We start from the raw sequence: 19,890 nt of genomic DNA on the forward strand, positions 1-19,890 counted from the left end.
TTTGTATCAACTATGTGGTTTCATTAGTCTGTTTTTAAAGGCATTTCAAGTCAAAAGCCAGGAGTGAACAAGAAGCCAATCTGAGCTGTAAAGCAGTGTGTTTCTGATCAGTGAAGCTGCATCTCTATGATTTGTTGTGCTGCAAGTTTCTGATCAGTTCGGCTATATGTTTCTGATCTTTGAAGTGTGTTTCTGATCCATGGAGCTCCATGTTTCTGATCTGTGAAGCTGCACGATTCTGATCTGCGAATCTGCGGGTTTCTAAACTGTGAGGTGTGTTTCTGATCTGTGGAGCTCTGTGCTTCTGATCAGTGAAGTTTGCATATTTCTGATTTGTTGAGCTGCATGTTTCTTTTCTGTGAAGCTGCACAATTCTGATCTGCAAATCTGTGGATTTCTAAACTGTGAATGTGTTTCTTATCTGTGAAGCTGTGAGTTCCTGATTTGTGAAGCTGCCTATTTCTGACCTGTTGAGCTGCATCTTTATGGTTTATTGAGTTTCTGATCTGTGGAGCTGTATTTCTAATCTGTGAAGTTGCATGTTTCTGATTTGTTGAGCTGCACGTTTCTTTTCTGTGAAGATGTGTGTGACTAAGCCGTGAAGTTGCATGTTTCTTTTCTGTGAAGCTGTACACTTCTGATCTGCAAATCTGGGGATTTCTAAACTGTGAAGTGTGTTTCTTATTTGTGACGCTGCAGGTTTCGTACCTGTGAAACTGTGTGTTTCTGACCTGTTGAGCTGCATCTTTATGGTTTGTTGAGCTCCACGTTTCTGATCTGTTGAGCTGTATTTCTAGTCTGTGAAGCTCAGTGTTTCTGATCAGTGAAGCTGCATATTTCTGATTTGTTGAGCTGCATTTTTCTTTTCTGTGAAGTTGCACGATTCTGATTTGCAGATCTGTGGATTTCTAAACTGTGAAGTGTGTTTCTGATCTGTGAAGCTGCCTATTTTTGACCTGTTGAGCAGCATATTTATGGTTTGTTGAGCTGCATGTTTCTGATCTGTGATCCTAGTCCCACCAACTTGGCTTTTGTTGTTACTGTTATCCATTCCTCCCTAAATGTTATGTATAATTCTCCAATCTGCTTACGATACATCATATTATGCTAGCCATCATCTGTAACTAGAAAGTTTTCTGCTTCTGTGCACGCTGCGTTCTCAGAAAGTTGAACGCTGGTTACATTCATCCTTGTTATCAATCTCATGTATTGTGCATCACCTAGTATCATGTAATCTGGTTTGTGTCATGTACACACTATATGCTGCAAGTATGCTTTATCCAGATGTATGGATTTCTTTGCCTGCTCTCATTTCTTCTCGTCCTCAGCCAGTGAAACATTTTATTTTCCCTGAGGTGACAAAAAGACGATGAAAGTGTGAACATGTGAGACGGGAGGGGGAAGCAGGAGTGTAGACGTTAGCCAGCCTGACACAGAGGTGAACAGTGCAGCCTGGAAGGAACCGATGGGTTGTTCAGGGGCTGAGAATTCAGCTCAGAGCCGCCACGGTGTCTCTTTCAACTGCCTGTCAGGGACGCGAGCAGCTGACCTGATTGGCCCTACAGGAAGTCCTGGCATCTGGGAACTGTGCAGGGAAAGAGGGCATGTGACCTCCACTCACCACCAGCTTTCCCAAATCTCGTTAGCGCAGCTAGCTGGCTCCGGGGTCATTTCCCAGTTTCCCAAGGTTCCGAGGGAGATTAGTTCTCCAGTGGGGCCCGTCATCCAAGAGGACGGGTGACAGATTCACAGGCTGATCTGGCCTATTAGGCTCGGATAAAGAGCCAAAGCTCAGACCCCCGAGCACACCGACGCACATCACCTCTGATGAAATCAACCTGCATCACTGAATTCAGCCCACGACCAATACTAAACCCATGAGTGGGATGGAATTAGTCCATTCAATCTGTGATTACTTCTCAGAAAGGAATGCAATTATTCTCTTTTCCATAGTCTGCCAAGAAAAACAGGAAAAATGCAGTTTAGTAACCTGCAGAATGAGAAGAAATTACCTCATGTCACACATTTAGCTTCCACTCCACTATCTAGACCTAGATCTTTTCCTAGATCTTTTACTTTGAAGAGATTAGGGTAGCTTTAGCCAAGTGTTTTTGGCAGGCTTCATCACTTCTCCGTGATGCCAGTGATGAACAAATAAGCAAGAACAAGAATGGAGAGTGTTAGCTGTTGTTGCTGGTTTAGCAACTGTTTATTACATTGATGTGGTCTGAATTTAAAGACTAGAATCACAACGTCTTGAATCCACTAATATATCAAAGTGTCCAATGCTATGTCGAATCACAAGCGCCAGAAACCGAAATCTAAAATTCAGACCTTCTGATTCTGTTAAATTCTCACAGAAGAACCAGGGATTTGTGTTCATGAACTACCAGAATAAAAAAGATTGTTTGTTAGGTGTCCTGACAATTGTTTTAACGCTTTAACGTACAAGAATTAAAAATACTACAAAATTGGTAAATTCCTTATTCTGGCGCCAACTTGTGGTCATAACATTTAAGACACAGGTTCAACAGAGGTGTTTATCAATTTGCAACTTAGAGTCAGAAAGAATTGCTTACCACACCTGTGCTACATTATTCACTGCTAGCATAACAACAGTTAGCCGTTAATCTGCATTTTTAGTAATGCAGGAACTAGGCAGCAACATCAGGGACTGAAAGATTAAGGCAACATGGAAGTAACAAAAACCATACTTCCTAAAATGGCCACTTGAGGCTAGCTCGTCCAGTAGACGTCAAATTTAACAGCTAAAATAAACACGTTTACAGTCTACGTTCAGCTGTACACAGGGTTTTATATATATATATATATATAAAATTTAACTGATTAAATTATATCAATATAAGTGTGGTTGCTTTGAGTGACAGGTGCATACTCCACGAGAAGCAAGGAAGTTTGTTCTCGCAGCCGTCGTTTGGGAGTTCTCGCCGCTTATTCTCGACACATACACTGGGCAGAATTTTTTCCTCGTGTGGTGTCCGGCAACTATTCTGTGATTGGTTAGAAATTGGATGTGGGCGTGGTTAATTCAGAAAAGTGGAAATGCTAATGGTCACCCTGTGAGCTCCCAGGTGCTAATATTAGTAGCGTGGCAGCTAATCTCTCCTGAGTAGAGGTCGGCACACTGCGTGTGGGTGCATGCTGAACGAACGGAGTGATCCGACGGACGCGGTCGTCAAAATCTGAAAATAATCTCGACGTCAATCTCCCACAATGCTTAGCGCGTGTAATGTATGCTGCAGTGGGAGGACCCTATGAGGACTTCCTTGGAGTTCGCCACTTGAGTTTCTCATGAAGTATAAACGACCTAGCTGAAACAAACTTTTCTTGTTCTTGCAGCCTTAGGAGCAAGAACAGGTGGAGTCAGGCACTGCCAAGAGGGTGGCAGACGGGGACACAACGCTGAGCTTCAACACTACTTTTCCAGAATCCTATGGGTGACGCAACAGAGGCTCTGTCAGTGATAGTTGTTAAAGTTTTGTCCACAAAGAAAGTTTAGAATAAAAGACAAATCGCTGCTGCAGCAAATTTTGAAATCAAATGAAATCACCAGACATTAGACCGTTTTGATTATGCTTTTTTATTGATGAGATATATCTGAACAAAGTCTGTCAATGCTACTTTGTTGACCGTGTGATCATGGAGGAGGATATCAGCAGAACACCTGGCCAGAGTTCAGTCATTATATAAAATATACAAACAATGAAAAGGTTTGAAACGGATACGGCAGGACGTACAAAACCAGGGACCGATGCCTCAATAATCCCGTGGCCTTCATGCTGGAAATCTGCATGATTATTTGTGTGTGTGTGTGTGTGTGTACGCTAACAGTTTTATTCTGATAGTGTGATCCTGTGTTGTGTGTTCTTCTCGAGGTTGTTAGGGTAACAAATTAAATAAATATAAAAGTCGGACACATTTCATTCATAAAGAAACAGTTTGGTCAAAGAAGAGAGAGCGAAATGTAGACACCATGACTGTCTGGAACAGGCTTTTCTAGGGCCAGGTGTATCACTGTGTGTAACACTGTCTAATACTGTTCATTGGTCCACAAACACACACTAACACCCACGACAGCCTTGAACAGACGAGAGGCACAAAAACTGTTAGAGCATCCACGAGACGCCTGGAGCAAGTTCATGAGTTTAAAAACAGAACGTCTGCCTCAACAGTTCGTTAAGACTCCAATCTCAAACTTCCAACGTCAACAACGTGTTGTCCTTTTTAACGGCGCCTCAGTTTGAGGAGGTAAACCCAGCGATGTGCTCAAAGCTGCGGTCAAACCGTGGGGTTCTTCCCGGTCGTCGACTGCTGCTGGAGGTACGTGGGCCTTTTGATTCGGGGTTTCCTGCGCTTGGGTTTGCTCTTGGCCTTGGTGAGCTGGACCACGAAAAAGGACAGGACGACCATCGCTCCCAGGAAGGCGAACACGGGGATGGTCTGGCCCACCTCTTGGTTGTAGCGACCGGGCATTATCCCTGAAGAGAAGAAGACAAGCACGTTAATTCTTGCACATCCCAGCAGCTTCTTTCATTTAGATAACTTCTAATATTACTTAAACGGACAAGAGGCATTTAAAAAGAAACCTTGGAGGATGTTTAGCCGACTCAAGAGAAACGTTGGTAAGCTAGGTGAGCCAGATGTTGATATAACATGAATGTTGGCTATATTGTATACTTCTAAGCATCTGAGTCGTATATAAATTACATGCTAGCTTCTCCTCTTCTGAATTAGCGTAATCGCTGCTCTTCAGTGAGGCCAACAGGTAGCTGTGCTAATGCTAACGCTAATCCTAATCCTTGGTGCTCAGCTCCAATAGCCTGAGGTTGGAAGCATTGACTCGCTTTGTGGAGGAAAGAGACAGTCTGCTTACCTCGTCTGTAACCATGACAACCATGAACACCCACGATGGTGACAGCAGTAGTCTCAAAGTGTTAATGTGATTACTTAGACACAGTTACCTAGACTTTAAATACATTATTTAATTTATAATAATCAGCCATGTATGTTAATTTCTCCTTCCTCGTCTCATATTTTAACAGTTCCCACTGAACACACACACTAAGACACCTCTCTCAAAATACATTTTGGTCCTCCGTTACCTCCGGGGATGTCCCAGGCCCCACTCTCCCCGGGAGACAGAGGTCTGACCTGGGGACGGTACGCCCTCACGTTGGGCAGAGCCACTTTGTCCAGATCCACGGAGAGAAGCTTCTGGTGCTTCCACAGGTTACTGAGAGGTGGGAAAATAAAGAAATGAGTGAGAGAGAGAAAGAGAAACTCCAAATAAAAAAACTGTGCAGAGTCATGAGTGGAAGCGTTTAGTTTGCTTTAGTCCGCCGTTAGTTTGACTTGAGAAGGAACAAAAACCAGTCGTGTGCTTGAAGACAAATTGACTACTAAAGTATCATCATGTCACTAAAATGTGGCGCCCTCCTGCTGAGGCACAAGGCTGTTCCTCTGTAGAGCTCTGACTGATGGAAAAATGATCTTCTCTAGACTTGTTGAAGAACACAACACGCTGCAAGGCAGCACCGGCAAAGGAAACGGCCACGACAAGTAAAACGTAAAGAAATCCAAATGTTGTGATGAAAGCAGAGGAAAAATTAAGTTGCATCACAGATGGTGTCCTCTCTCTGATCTCAAACCTGCACACACTACAGGATATTATAAAGATTATCATATCAGATGAGAGAGCACTGAATGCACCATCACATGATCTCACTAGAAGTGGTTGTAATAAAATAAATAAATAAAAGAGAGGAGTGCATCAAGCTGCTGTAAATCCACTGATCCACCTCCAATTAACTACTAGCAAGCTACATTATTGTGTGCTAACTAGCATTAGCCTCTCAGGTTAAGAATGTTTACAGTTGCTTTATGTTTTCTCATTATTATTTATTGTGCTGACATAATCAACCAGACTTTAAATCCCATACTTGATATTAATCAGGGCGAAACTTGTGAGCGGTTCATAAGGTTTAAGAACGGATTTGCAAACACCTCACATTACCAGATAATCTAGGCCAGGCTGGATTTCTCCAATCACCTCCTAGACTCCCTATAATCCAAACTCGGTTTAAGACGGAACAAAACTCTGAAGGGTGTTTGGAGGGATATCTGGGAACGTGTGGTTTACGTTGGTTGACAGTTAACAGACTTGTATTGAGGACACTACCTCGGAGCCGTCTCATTGACTGGCTGTGGCTTTGCCCAAGACAGGTGGGGGCAGGCTGGTAGGGGGCGTGGCTTGGGGTCTCCCAGGTGAGCCTCCAGAACCTTGGAGTAGCGGTAGAGATGGTTACCTGGAAAAGTGGAAGGAATATAATGGATATGAATGATAATAGTGACAAAAGGAAGCAGTTAAAACTATGCTGTAAAAAATTAACAGTATCTGAGACGCCGAGAAAAACGTCAACATGTCTACTAACGTCATAGATGCTCATTTTCCCCCCAGTGTCACTTGCAGTATTACAATTCGGTCATCAACTAACGTATCGGTATGTGGTTAATTATTCATGCGTATCATGTTGATGTATAAGTTACATGTTTCCTCAATAACAGGAGTGTTTATTTACATTTATTACCGGAGATGATGGTGCATATGGAAGCTTTCAGGGTTGGAGGTATAATCTGAATTTTGAGCAGGTCTAACCAAAGTCATGTTGTACACACCAGTAAACAGGGTTGTTTGTGGTTGAGGAGCTGTCTGGAGACACATTTGTGAATGCCAGGTCTGAACACAAGCACTAAAAGCTGGCAGTCCGAACTGCCCGGGACAGATGTCAATGCAAGGTCTGAACTGGTAATGTCAGTTAGGGTTGTACATCTGAATTGCCACTTCTAAATGGTGTAGAAGGGGTGTCATCAAAGAAGCAGCCCTTTCGTTGCAGGTCCAGAGACTTTCTCCATCAAGGCAAACCCAGAAAAGCTGCTAAACATTTAGTTTATGATCTTGATGAGCAGGAAAGTTGCAGGATTTAGCAGCTATTGTATGAATTCCCTCCTTACCTTCCAGTCTCAGTGGCAGTGGGCGCTCGGCGCCTGTGGGAGGCGCCACTCTGCTGTGGGAGTGGCTGAGGCTGGGAGGCGTCATGCTGTAGGAAGTGTACTGAAGCAGCGCGTCCAACAGCCAGAAGCAGTCTGTGAAATTAAAGAAAGAAATAAAAATAAAGACATTTAATCCTCTGCTTCTTTCTACGGCCAAGCTTCACCTCTCTGCAAAAGACAAAACGCGTCACCTTTCTGTCTGTGGCTGTCGTCTATACAGTTAGAATCTCCATACAGAGCGATGCGGCCTCCCCCGTCAGACGGTGTTTGGTACAGTCCGAGGATAGGAACTCCCTCCACCACCGCGGTCTCCTGCTTTAACACTTCCAGACCTGAAGGGAACAAAAAAAGAAACTGCAGTGTTATATGTGAACTGCAGATTAAAACATGTCGCTTCACCGTGCGTGGCTGCTGGCTGCCAACACTATGCTACACTGAGAAAGATTCAATACTTTAAGACAGGAGCTGGTACCTTGGTCCTTCAGGTTCTTGGCAATTACAATCCCGTCTTCAGGGAAACGGGCGATACTGCAGCCTGAGGCGTAATACACTGACACACGCAAAGAGACAGAGAGAGAGAGACATGTTTATTTACTAGAAACCAAATAAAACAACACTAAACGTGGAGAGAGGAGTAATAAAATGAAAATGAAGCCAATCTGAATGTCTTACTGTCATGATCAGCCAGGGTGAAGTCTCCCTCGTAGAGCCCGTCGCTGAAAGCCATCCCCCACACCGAGATCAGGTCGTTCAGAGCTGGTACGTTGGCGCCCCCTGTGTCCGGCATCCACCACTGCCTGCAGGTCACATCAAGAACATCATCAGCACGGGCCGTTCAATTAAGGCAACGGGAAAATAAAAACGCCGGTCAAGGGACATTAAACTTCACTCTCCATCTGAGGAGAGCGTCACTTTCACCGCAGGGAATTGAGACAAGAAAATTATCTGGCAGGTTTCATTAGAATAAAACATTAAAACCTTCAAAATAGAAGCTCATTCATAAAATAGAATAAATCAGAGATGCTAATTCACTGTGTCTGGGTTGAATAGTTCAGAAAAGGAAGATGTACATTCACAGCTCTGAAATGAACCATCGCCGTTCAATTCAAACTGAATTTCTCTGCATAATATCTCAAACCCATAAAGACTATATTTAACTGCGTTTAAGACTTTTTAATCCTGCGGGTATTGTGCGACAGCTTGCGCGGGATATGAATGGAGCAGCCAGGACCGGGTGGTTATCTCCGCATGAGGAGCTCTGCATCTGAGAAGTCGTGATATATGACACACATTACAGAGCGAGAACAGAGGCCAACGCTGCAGAGAGCGAGTTTGACAGAAACTGTGACGCGGCACACAGTTTATCTCGCCATCGTCAGGACGTGATGAAGCCGCTAGCGAAAGCATTCTCGGAGTAATGGATGTCTAATCGTTTCAGAACATAGGAACGGGACGCATTGATCATTTTAAATAAGACACGCGGAGCTTCTTGGACGAGAGAAATCACAGCACCCTGGTGCGCAGCATCATTTCGAGTTCCTACAGCTCATTTCATAAAGAGAACAGTTAATCAAAAGCCTGCGTCTGCATTACTTGATGACTTTTTTCTGCAGTTGTCACGGGTGAAGAGCTGCTCTGCAGTGATATGGCCGTCCAAGAAGTTCTTTGGAAACATTTTCACCCTCGGAGTCAGTGCCAATAAACGTCCATTTGCAGAATAAAACTTTTTTTCTATGACTGATGGGATCCAGCGTGATTTTTCTCACTGGTTTAAAGCAACAAAACGATTATTTAGTCCTGAAAAGCTACTGTTCCAGATGGTAGTTAATAGTCTGTAACAGTCTACCAGATATTTGAACTACATTTATTAATTAATGTAAATAAAAACAAATGAATTAGTTGTGTTTGACATTTTATATCGTGAAAGTAAATGTACAGTCAAAACTATTTCTTCATACAGGCCTGTACATGTCAGCTGCATGTTATGCAATACAATATAATCTATTGCAACTGACTTGATTCTTATTCTCTAACATACACCAATCAGCCATAACATTAAAACCGCCTAATATACTGTCACGTGTGTGTGTCCAAAGCAGTTCTGGCTCATCTAAGGATTGAGAGGAGGGGTCTCCGTGGATCGGGCTTATTCCATCCTGCAGATAATCGGGTTCTGTGAGTCTGGAGGCCTGGGCAACACCGTGGGCTATATTTCTTTTCTTTATTTTATTTTGTTGAGCGGTTCCTACGCATTTTTTGTGGTGTGGCAGGTCATATTGCCCTGCTGAGAAAGGCTGGAACCTTCTGGGACTGTCATTCTCATGGGATGGGGGGCTTTGCTTAGGTTGGTCCACCTACAGTCCTTATCCAACCTGACTGAGTTTGACAGGATTTGAAAAGAAAAATGGCAGAAAATCCCCCAATCCGGGTGAGCAAAGCTTGTTGCGTCATATCCAAAAAAGGCTTTTGGGTTTTTCGACTACTGAGTAAAGGGTCTGGACACTTATTTCTAAATTTCTAAAACTCTATTTTGTCATTAAGGGGTACCGAGTGTAGATTCTGAATGCACGGCATATTAATTATTAACCTGAATGTTTGAAAATCAAACTGAACTTTCCTCAGAGCAGGATTTAAATATTGCCCAATTGTCATTTGCAGAAGAGCTGCTTCAATTTTGTGTCCATGAACGATGCCATCAAACATAACCTTTAAATTAAATTTTATTAATCCGTCACATTCACTGGGGTTCTTTCTCTGATCAACAGTCAGCACTAATCAACTGTAATGAGATGATTACCTGGTGTTTTCATCGTAGAACTTGACCTTCCTCATGACGGAGGTGTTGTACCAGTCGCTGAAGACAATGAGCGACAGGCCGTTGTCGATGTCTCTTCTCAGCTTAGTGATCTCTTCTGGGAAATACTCCTCCTCGCTGTCCACCATCAACAGTGTGCCTGCAGGGACGCGAAGGCAAGCAATCCATTAGTTTGTTATTTTCTCCTACGTCGAAGGCAATCAGCTCTCTGAGAGAAAAGGCTTTGCTGACTGCCTGGAGTCGCACACGTTAATTTATTCGTCATATTTTCTCACGATATTAGACTCGGTGTTCGTACCATACTGGCTGGCGTCAAAGCACGTGATGGGAGCTCCCAGCACCTCAACAAAGTACCCCATACTTCTCAGGTGCTGGTACATGTCCCTGAAGTTAGTGTGGATGTGGTCGCCGTTCCTGCAAACAGAAAAAATAATAATCAAAAATAAATAAAAACAATCTTCAATCTTAACTTAAATTCAGTCCCATCTACACACACGCACCAGTCGAGCGGGTCGTTCTTCATGCGCAGGTTGTCTCGGGGGAAGTAGCCGGGCGGGTAGCGCAGGTTGTGGTACTGGTCCCACAGCACCCTCTTACTGCGCGGGGGAGTCGGCACGATCTTCACCTTGATGGGAAGTTTGACCGTCGATGTCAGCTCTCCTCCCACCTCCGACTGCAAGGAGAGAAAATGTCGAGAAGGCAGAGGGTCACATGTCAGGAGGAGAAGTTAGTAGCACAAGATAAATATCCGACAACACTGATCGGTAGACTGGCAGCCAGCAGGATGCGTGGAAGCTATTATACTAGTTTCCAACAGTTAAATACATAAACAGGTGAAATTAAATCAGTTTAATACATAAACGACAACAAAAAGTTAAAATTGACTGACAGATGCTAAAAAACCAAAAGCAATTGATTAGCTGTTTTAATGTTTGGGTAAAATACATCACATTTAATGCATAACCTGTTGAAATAGTTAGTAATATTAGTATATAAGATGTTAAAAGTTTTATCTTAAAGTGATTTATAAACAGTTGACAGGATGCACCAAGCTAAAAGTACAAGATAAATGGTTTTAAACTTTTGGGAGTTGTGTGACTGCAAATTTACAAAACTAATCTAACCAAGTCAAGCGCATGAAAAATAAATATACTGTAAATATCCTCTTCAACTACAATATAATGGCAGCAGACATCCAGCTCACAAAAAAAAAGTTTTGCAACTGCTGCTCTAGAAAAAGCTAAAGCCGTTAGAGGACGGTGACTCACGTCATTCTCTGCAGGCGACGCCACGGTCACCATCACATGACCTTGAGCAATGCCTTCCCACGATGCCGCTTTCTTGGCCACAGAGATGGACACGGCCAGGTAGCCGGCCCACGGCCACAGCACCGGCGAGTACGAGACGGCCACGTCGATGTGGTCGCCGTTCTGGGGGAGGTAGGGCTGCCAGATGGGCTGGACGGGAGAGAGCGACCTTTAAGTGGGCTTAGAGTTCTTGCTCAGGGTGAAAAAAATAGGTCAACTCATCCTTGACTTGTCCTTTCAGAGCACTTCAGTGCTGTGCAGGTAATATAATAATATTTGCTCACCTTGTCGACAATCCTGCCGGTGACGCCCATGCCGTTGAGGATGGTCACGTTGACGATGGTGGGCATTCCTCCGTAGTAGATGGGCTGAGAGCAGTAAGGCCACATGTACGGACACTCTGTCAGGTCGATGTAGCTGGGAGAGAGACTGGGAGGAGACGAGGACGGGTTAGGACGACGTGCAACTGTTTTTATAGATCAGCAGTTTAAAGTTTGATGAGAGAAAGATGCTAAGTGGGAAAGAAATATAAAAGGTCCGTGCACTTTTTGGCATTCAAGTTTGGTTTTAAAATAAAAAAAAAGACAACAATGAGTTTATTTGATTTTCAGCTTGAAAATGCTAAACAAGTAAATTTATATTTCGTCCGTTAATATATGAAAAATGAAAACAGAAAGAGAACTAAAGGAGCAAACAGTCGTTATTACAGGGCTAGAAGTTTTTGAAGTTGAAGCAGAAGTTGCTGTCAATGATTTTGCAGTTCTCTGTTGTTCAAAACGGACCACGGACGTGACACTGGAACAATATTCAGATGTAATATTAGACCTAATGACTCAAGGTGTGTCATCTGAATTTCTCTTTAAGTGTTTGCCTTCTGAATCTGGAGAGGCACCAGGTTTTTCCCGCAAGAAACATCCATAAATTTCGTGCTGTCGTAATCCTCCATGCCTGTGAGAGCGGTGTACAAGTGTTGATTGCTTGCTGCAAATTCCAGACGTAGGCTACTTCAAGTTTCACTGAAGGAAAATACAGCTGTTTGTTTATTTGACTTGTTGCATCTTTTTAGACTATGTTTGGGATTTGATATTTAAAGTTTGTCCATTTTTTTGTTTCTAGTTTGAAAAGCAAACCTGAACCAAAAACATGCACAGACCATTAAACCACGTTTGAAGCAGAGTTTAAAGTGTTTTATGATCATTACATGTAAATATGTTTGTATAGAAATCACTGAATACACATGCACAGGTTGATACAGGTTAAGAACACTTTAAGTCTGCAGTGTACCTGCCTCTGTCTCACACCGCGGCTGGCTCTAAGCCATATTCTACAAGCAGCAGCAGCAGCCGCACAGCTTTGTTTATGCTCCGGATCAATGCAGAGCCTGCATCATAGTCTGCACAAGTAACACAGGGTGTTGTAAGCACTTATGCTTGTCGGCATCGTTCTGGGATTAAGCTGCTAACACTCGAGTTGGTGGCTAGTCAGAGGTTGAGTGTACTTCAAACAACGGCGACATGCTGGAGTCAAAATGAATAAACCTTGAACAGCAGCTACTTTCACTGAAATGAAAGAGAGTGGATGGTGTGTGGGAGGTAGAAACAGGGACAATTTTCTGTGCTTGTCGAGACGCCGAGAGACGAAGACTATGAAATGCATCGTGAACCAGCTGTGTGTGTTTGAATCTGTGCCTGGATAACTTATCTGGAATAAGGGGAAAAAGCAATCTTTCACAATTTATCGAAAAACCTCATCCCAACAAGGTGAAAGATCACCTTAGTCCACCTCATCGGTCACAAGAACACACTGTAAAACCAGGTGGAAATGCAGAAGAGTCTAAGTAACGCAGCCAGAAACTTTACACGTGAGCAGCCGGCGTGAACGGGGTCAAAGTGATTCCTGCAGGACACAGCAGCCGAGTTTAGACTAGATCACAGCTGCAGTTTAAACCTTTGGCTTCAGAAGACGCCGCTATGAGACGGAATCATTCTGTTCCACACAACCTCATCCTAAACACTTAAACCACAGCGACGACGGGTTTCAGACCAAACATAGATGGTAAACATTGTATATCCGTTGTATATTCCTGTTCCCCCCCCGACCCCCTTCCTTTCGACCATTCTCTAATTTCCACCTTCCCTCTGTTGCTGATGTATCGGAACTTATCAGAAAATCAAAACCATTCACCTGTCGACTCGACCCCCTTCCGACACCCCTGGTCAAAGCCCGTCTCCCCCACCTGTCTTCTCTGATCGCCACCATCATCCACTCCTCCCTCACCTCTGGTTCTGTCGCACCATCTCTCAAATGTGCTGCAGTAACTCCCGATTCTCAAGAAACCTGGTTCAGACCCCAGCAATTTCAATAACCTCCGGCCTATTTCCAATCTGCCATTCCTTTCTAAAATCCTGGAAAAAGCAGTTGCATCCCAACTCCACTCTCATCTCTCCGACAATGACCTTTATGAACAGTTCCAGTCCGATTTTTGTCCCCATCACAGCACCGACCTCCTCCTGGCAGCAGACTCTGGACTCCTATCTATTCTCATCCTCCTTGACCTGACCGCAGCTTTCGACACTATCTCCCACTCCATCCTTCTTCATAGACTGGCATCCATTGGACTATTTGACACACCTCTGGACTGGTTCCACTCTTATCTCACTGGCCGAACTCAATTCATTCAATTAAAAACTTTTGCATCCCAGCCATCTCCCATCTCCTCTGGTGTACCACAAGGTTCTGTCCTCGGCCCAGTCCTCTTCACCATTTACCTCCTCCCCCTTGGTCACATATTCCATAAATACAATATTCACTTTCACTGCTACGCAGACGACACCCAGCTCTACCTTTCCTCTAATTATAGATTATTATTATTATTATTATTATTATTATTATTATTATTATTATTGTTACAGCAAGGAGGTACATATCTGGGAAGATGCACAACTTCAAACTTAAAGGAGTAATTAGCCACTCTGAAAAAAAAACGTGCAGTCAAGCTGCATCATATTATATTAGAGACATTAGAGTCCCTACAGTCTGGTTTATAATAAAGTACTGGTTAAATTCTGGTTTGTGTAAATGTGGGTTTTAAAGACTCAAGTCTAACAGTGACATAAAACTAAATCTACCCGATGCACTGCACAATGGAGCAAGTCGTAATATTTTAGGAGTCAGTAAAGGATTCCTTTAAATGACAACTATAATCCTGCCAGTCTGAGCTTGTGATTTTCCTTGAAAGAGTGCAGACAGTCAGATCAGTGGGTTGCTCTCCTTTAGTCTTACACAAGTGTTGTGAACGCATCTGTGCACAGTGCTTGGTGTTTTTTTTTTTCTTGGTTTCTGCATGTGCACTGAGACATTCACCTGGCCTGAGGTCTGTAGCTGTTAAGGATCTGGTAGGCTCTGATCAGGTCGAGTTTCCCGTGGCCCTGCTCGAACATGTTGACCCCGGGGAGCCTGCGGGCCGAGGCGATCAGAGCCTGCTTCATGGAGGCCGGGTTCACCAACTCCCGGTTCAGAACAGTGCTGCAGGACAGAAGAGGATAGAATTAGATTCCTCTTTTAAATCAGAGGAGCGATGGAGGAAAGACTAGCCATGGGTTGTTATTCGTGTGTGAGAAGCGAGAGGTGTTGTCAACAAGGGTGGTGTGATGACCCGGCAACATGAGCTCACAAATCAGCTCAGTTACAGCTGAGCAACAAGAGGGCTTTCAGCCTGTAAGGGCGGGGATATTGACAGACTGGGAATAATACCAAACATTAATCAGCGACACACCTCCTTCCTCTGGGACACATTTCACCGCCTGCTCATGGAGGATTACAAAAACCGGAGGTAATTTAGTCATATATACTGCGTCAGTATTACACTGCGTGTCGTATAACAGTGTCAACGCTCCAGTCGGCACAGGAGAGCCTTAAGAGAGCTCCACAGTTTCCCAGTGACATTTTTTTTTTAAGCACTGACATAAAACTCAGAAGGGAGCTGGATGACCTAAAGATTGCTCTCCAACTAGAGAACTGCTGCAAGTATCCACTTAATCCTAAAGGAAAGACACTGAACCCTACCAGCTTCCTGCCACCCCGCATCCTACGCTAACATTTGACTTTATTGCAAAGGGTGCAACACCTAAGTCCCTCATGCTTTCCACACACAGCTCGTGAAACCAACCTGGCCAGGAGCGTGACGGCGCCCGCCACCACAGGAGAAGCCACGCTGGTGCCGGAGAGCGAGCGGCATCCCTCCTTCATCCCTGAGCCCCTAACGCCAGAGCCGTAGGTGACGATATCAGGCTTCACTCTGCCGTAACCCCCCGGCAGCTCCTGCACAGAAGACGGGACGCAGATAAGAGAATGTGAGATTCAGACAGGAGTGGTAGGGAAAAAAAGGCAGTAGGTAGAGGACACTGAGAAACAGTAGCACATTGTTTTTGGCTTTTATCAGAGTTAAGATCGAAAAGAAGACACATGGACATAACCCTGACATTTACTTTGTCCCTGTAGAGTTCTTCTGTTTAGAAATTAGATGTCCTGCCAACTTATACATCTAGACATCAGCTGTTTTCTGGACAGCAAGCTGTAATTCAAGACTGAAAATAGCTCTGATTCACACGCCTTAAAAACATGTGTTTCAGTTCATGTCATTACACCCACACCATGGAGTCCCACTCCAGGCAGAGAAGGTCATTTAAAGCCACTGTATGACTCTCCTGTACTGTTTAAGACATCGTGGTGGATTGTAAATGTGACGATGACTAACGGAAACGTCGAGAAGGAGACAGAAAGGAAGGGACTGACCAGAAAGCACAACTAGCTAGACGCTGAGTGGGTGTGTGAGGGCCTCTTCATGGTCGGCTGACGGTAGAGAAACCGACTGAAAGAAGTCTTAATCAGATTCCAGTCTAGTCTGCTTTGGGCTTCCACTGATAAAAACTGTCTGATGGGATGTGGATGAAGGATCAGGAGCTTACATTATGGTTGACTTAGCTCGAAAAAGCGGACGGCAGATCTTAAGGTAGATGTCTGCCTGGAGGATGAGGTGTGTGTTCATGCAGTAACTCACCCAGGTGGTCATGCCTCTAGAAGAAAACCTGGCGATGTTGTCCTCAAAGTCGATTCCGCCAACTCCGATGACGTCCATCTGGTCTGCTGGGTTGTTCAGGGTGCTAAGAGACAGAAATGTATTTATTTAAACCATGCTGTCCTCTTGTTTTGTAGTTAAGAAAGAAAATTTTATGATCCTGGATCCTGGATCATAAAACTCGTGGAACCGGAGTGTTCATCAGATAATAAGAGCGGTTAAATTGGTTTAGGGTGAGTAAACATTTGTATGCAGATAAACACAGACAAACAAGAAAAGACAACGTCGTACTACAGGGACTATACAGCGAAATGAGGCAGGGGTGTCAAACATACAGCCCGTGGGCCAAAACATGGCCCACCAGATGGTCCAATCTGGTCCGCGTGTTGCAGAGATTAACTGCCATTTTTTCAAGAAAAGTAACTCACTCATTTATTTCTTTTCTGGAAACACTTGTCCCAGAGAGGGTGGTGAGGAGTGTTGCAGTCTATCTTAGCTGTCATTGGGCGAGGAGGGGGAGTCACACCCTGGACAAGTCGCCAGTTTACAGGACAGCTCTCTTGGCTTGAGCTATAGAAGTATTTGCTAATCCTAACTTGTCCACTAGGGGTCGCACTGTTTTAGTAAGCGGGACGCTGGGACCCCAAAGTAAACTGTAGAAGCTAGCAAAACATTTCAGGTTGTTCATAAAATGTTCTATGTAGAAAATTGACATTGAAAAATGAAGTGATGTTAGCCAACTTGTTGTATCTTTGGTGATATTACAAGCACCCTACTAACAGTAATTCAAATCATAGTGGCGACACAGGAATTCACGTTCCTTTATAAGTTTTTCTTCGTCACAGGGCTTCAATGACACGTTGACATAATCTGACTTCATCTGAAAAAGCCTGAAAATTGTGCAGAATAACCCTTATCCACTAGAAGCTGATTGCTGATGTGACAACAAGGCTTCCAAATGCATTTGCAAGACGTAGCTATTAAACTAAACGTCATAGATTCCCATTTATGTCATGCTCTTAGCAGGTGTACGCAGCCTTTTGCAGTTAAATAATACAGCAGCATTTCCAATTACAATCAGTAAAAGTCACTGAAGTTGAATCATACTCAACGCTATCCACCCTAACACCAGACTATAGTAAAGTAAATCTTTTTCAGTTAGGTTTAAATTGCAGAAATCTTTCTTAAATAACATCATCAGGTCAAAGTAAAAGTTTGAGATGGTTCCTTCAGTGATAGATTTCATGTTAAAACGTATTACGAGAGAATGTAAAATGAATAAAAGGTTTAAAGGTTATATAGATTATGTAGTCTTAAAATAGTCGATTGATGAATTCATTCTTTTAAAATAAAGAAGCCATCTTTATAATAAGAAGCTGGTGAGATTAACATACCCATACAGAGGTCCATCGTTGCCGATAGCAGAAACCATGATCACTCTGTTTGCAGTCAGCTCCCACACCTGTCAGTCAAATACATACAAAGAAAAATTTGTAAATGTTATTGAATACTGCTTTCTAATGAGGCCAGGGTCTGAAGTAATAGTTTATTAGGTCCTATAGCACAGGAGAACTGATTCTGGAGGACGTATTACAGTTTAATCTCAGTAACAGTCGCTGTCCTGTCATTTAATATCTGGGGGTTTGTAGTATTATTAGTATATTCAGCAGTTACTGCAGCAGATGTCGTGCTGTATTAGTACGTAGTCATCGGAGAACACTTTAAGGAGCAGAGTTTAAACACTGCCATGCGAGTGTTTGTGTAGCTGGTTTGGCCCGTTTGCACCGCTGACAGTTGACCTGCTTATTTTCCGGCTCATTAAGTTATTGTGAAACAGGGTGTAGCATAAGGAGTGAAAGGGCAGTTTGGGAACAGGCATCTAAGGCATCTGCGCACAGTTGTGATTAACCTGGTTATCCATCTGCAGCCTCATAAACATCCGTGTTTCTAGGTTATAGACAGGAAGAGGAAGCACGCATTACCTTATCAACAAAGGGGTGGTCCATGAAATCAGGCCCCCCGATGCTGAGATTGAGAACATCGATCTTCTTCAGGATGGCGTAGTTGAAAGCGTCCAGAAACCACGAGGTGTATGAAACCTAGAGAGAGTAGAGACAAATGAATGATACTGATAAGACATAATTAGGGACAGATAAGTTGGGATAAGAAGGGTTTCAACATGACAGTAATCTACCTGGTTGTTGGTGAACACTCTGAAGATGTGCAGCTCCGAGTCGGGAGCGAAGCCCTGACACTCCCTCATACTGGCTATCACTCCTGCTACAAATGTCCCGTGGCCAAGGCCTTAAAAAAACAACAGAATGAGCAGTTAATCATCATCCAATCCTCATTAGTGTCATTCATCATCAGCAGCGTAATTGTTGCACAGATATACTTCTTTAACCAAACTGAAATCATTCTGATCAGAGCTTCCATCTTAACCATTTACATCGACAGTAAATAAAATGATCTGATTACATATACGTGTGTATTTACATGTCCCAAGACATCAGAATAGAACTTTTCTGACATGTGCAAAGGGGTTCTGTCCACTGTGGAGCACTGAATCTGCAAACAAGAACTTTAACTTTGTTACCCAACTTTATTGACAACACTGAATTGACCCTTTGTTAGCTTTCTGATAAGTCTGCTGTAATGGAAATTGACTAATAAGATATATAATCTCATATATCCTTTGTATCCTCTTTTAAATGAGTATGGCATCTGCTAACCACCAACCAGAGGACTCCTACCTTCTGTCAAGTCCCAGCTTCCTGTGTTAGGAATAACTCTGAATACCTTTAACAATAAAGTCTAGAGGTAACGTGGAGGTGATAAAGTCAACGTTAGCAACCACGCTAACATTGGCAGACGTTACTAGTCTGTTCACTAGTCAGTTTTAATGTATGAGGCTGTACCCACACTCCTCTGCTGTACACATGTCTGAAAAATGTCAATGGACACGGATCAGTGATAACATTATGACCATCTTCCTAATATTGTGTGGACATGGGCCTTCTGAGGGTGTCCTGCTGAGTCTGGCAACACAATGTTGTTAGGGGGGTCTTTGAGGGGAGGGGCCTCTGTGGATCATCCCATAGATACTTGATCAGTTTGGGATCTAGTGAATTTGGAGGCCAGGTCAACACCTTGTGCTGTTCTTCATGTTTTATTTAGAGTTGTTCCTAAAGTGTTTTTGGCTGCATCCTGCTGGGGATGGCTGCTGCCATCAAGGAGTGTCATTGCTATGGGGTGGGGGTGCCTGGTCTGGTCTAGGTGGGTGCTACATGTCTAAGTAACATCCACACCAATCAATGCCAGGTCCAAACGTTTCCCAGTAGAACACTGAACTGCCACAAGATGGTCAAAGTTATTTACTTCTCCTGTCAGTTTTAAAGTTTTGGTTCCAATGTTGTGGCTGATCGGGGGAAGTCCACAGGTTTTTAATGTTTTCTTTGGTGGGAATGGACCCCCGCATTGTTATTGTTCGTCTAACCCAGCAACAGTAACAAAGGAAGTTAGACTCATTGGCTGGTGGTAAGAAGACCACTCAGAAGGTCAACAAAGGGTCAACTGATTTAATAAATGATGGCCAAGACAGATTTATGTTTTCAACATTT

The 19,890-nt window shown here is 43.5% G+C and overlaps 1 protein-coding gene across 1 annotated transcript in view; it reads right to left on the reverse strand.

Annotated features, from left to right (window-relative positions):
• Nucleotides 1-3,589: 3,589 nt before the first annotated feature.
• Nucleotides 3,590-19,890, reverse strand: part of mbtps1 (membrane-bound transcription factor peptidase, site 1) — a 29,462-nt gene continuing 13,161 nt past the window's right edge. The window contains exons 6-23 of the mRNA XM_084555020.1: nt 18,465-18,574; nt 18,253-18,369; nt 17,665-17,732; nt 16,253-16,355; nt 15,362-15,513; nt 14,557-14,718; nt 11,478-11,622; nt 11,155-11,343; nt 10,387-10,559; nt 10,185-10,300; nt 9,869-10,025; nt 7,744-7,868; nt 7,544-7,621; nt 7,263-7,403; nt 7,033-7,164; nt 6,200-6,326; nt 5,124-5,254; nt 3,590-4,499 (exon numbers count right to left, since the gene is read on the reverse strand). Coding sequence (XP_084411146.1) covers nt 4,300-4,499; nt 5,124-5,254; nt 6,200-6,326; nt 7,033-7,164; nt 7,263-7,403; nt 7,544-7,621; nt 7,744-7,868; nt 9,869-10,025; nt 10,185-10,300; nt 10,387-10,559; nt 11,155-11,343; nt 11,478-11,622; nt 14,557-14,718; nt 15,362-15,513; nt 16,253-16,355; nt 17,665-17,732; nt 18,253-18,369; nt 18,465-18,574 — 2,426 coding nt within the window. The 3' untranslated portion in view covers nt 3,590-4,299. The remainder of the gene's footprint in view (nt 4,500-5,123; nt 5,255-6,199; nt 6,327-7,032; nt 7,165-7,262; nt 7,404-7,543; nt 7,622-7,743; nt 7,869-9,868; nt 10,026-10,184; nt 10,301-10,386; nt 10,560-11,154; nt 11,344-11,477; nt 11,623-14,556; nt 14,719-15,361; nt 15,514-16,252; nt 16,356-17,664; nt 17,733-18,252; nt 18,370-18,464; nt 18,575-19,890) is intronic.

The sequence above is a fragment of the Chelon labrosus genome, assembly GCF_963514085.1.
Source record: "Chelon labrosus genome assembly, chromosome: 11".
Lineage (NCBI taxonomy): Eukaryota > Metazoa > Chordata > Actinopteri > Mugiliformes > Mugilidae > Chelon > Chelon labrosus.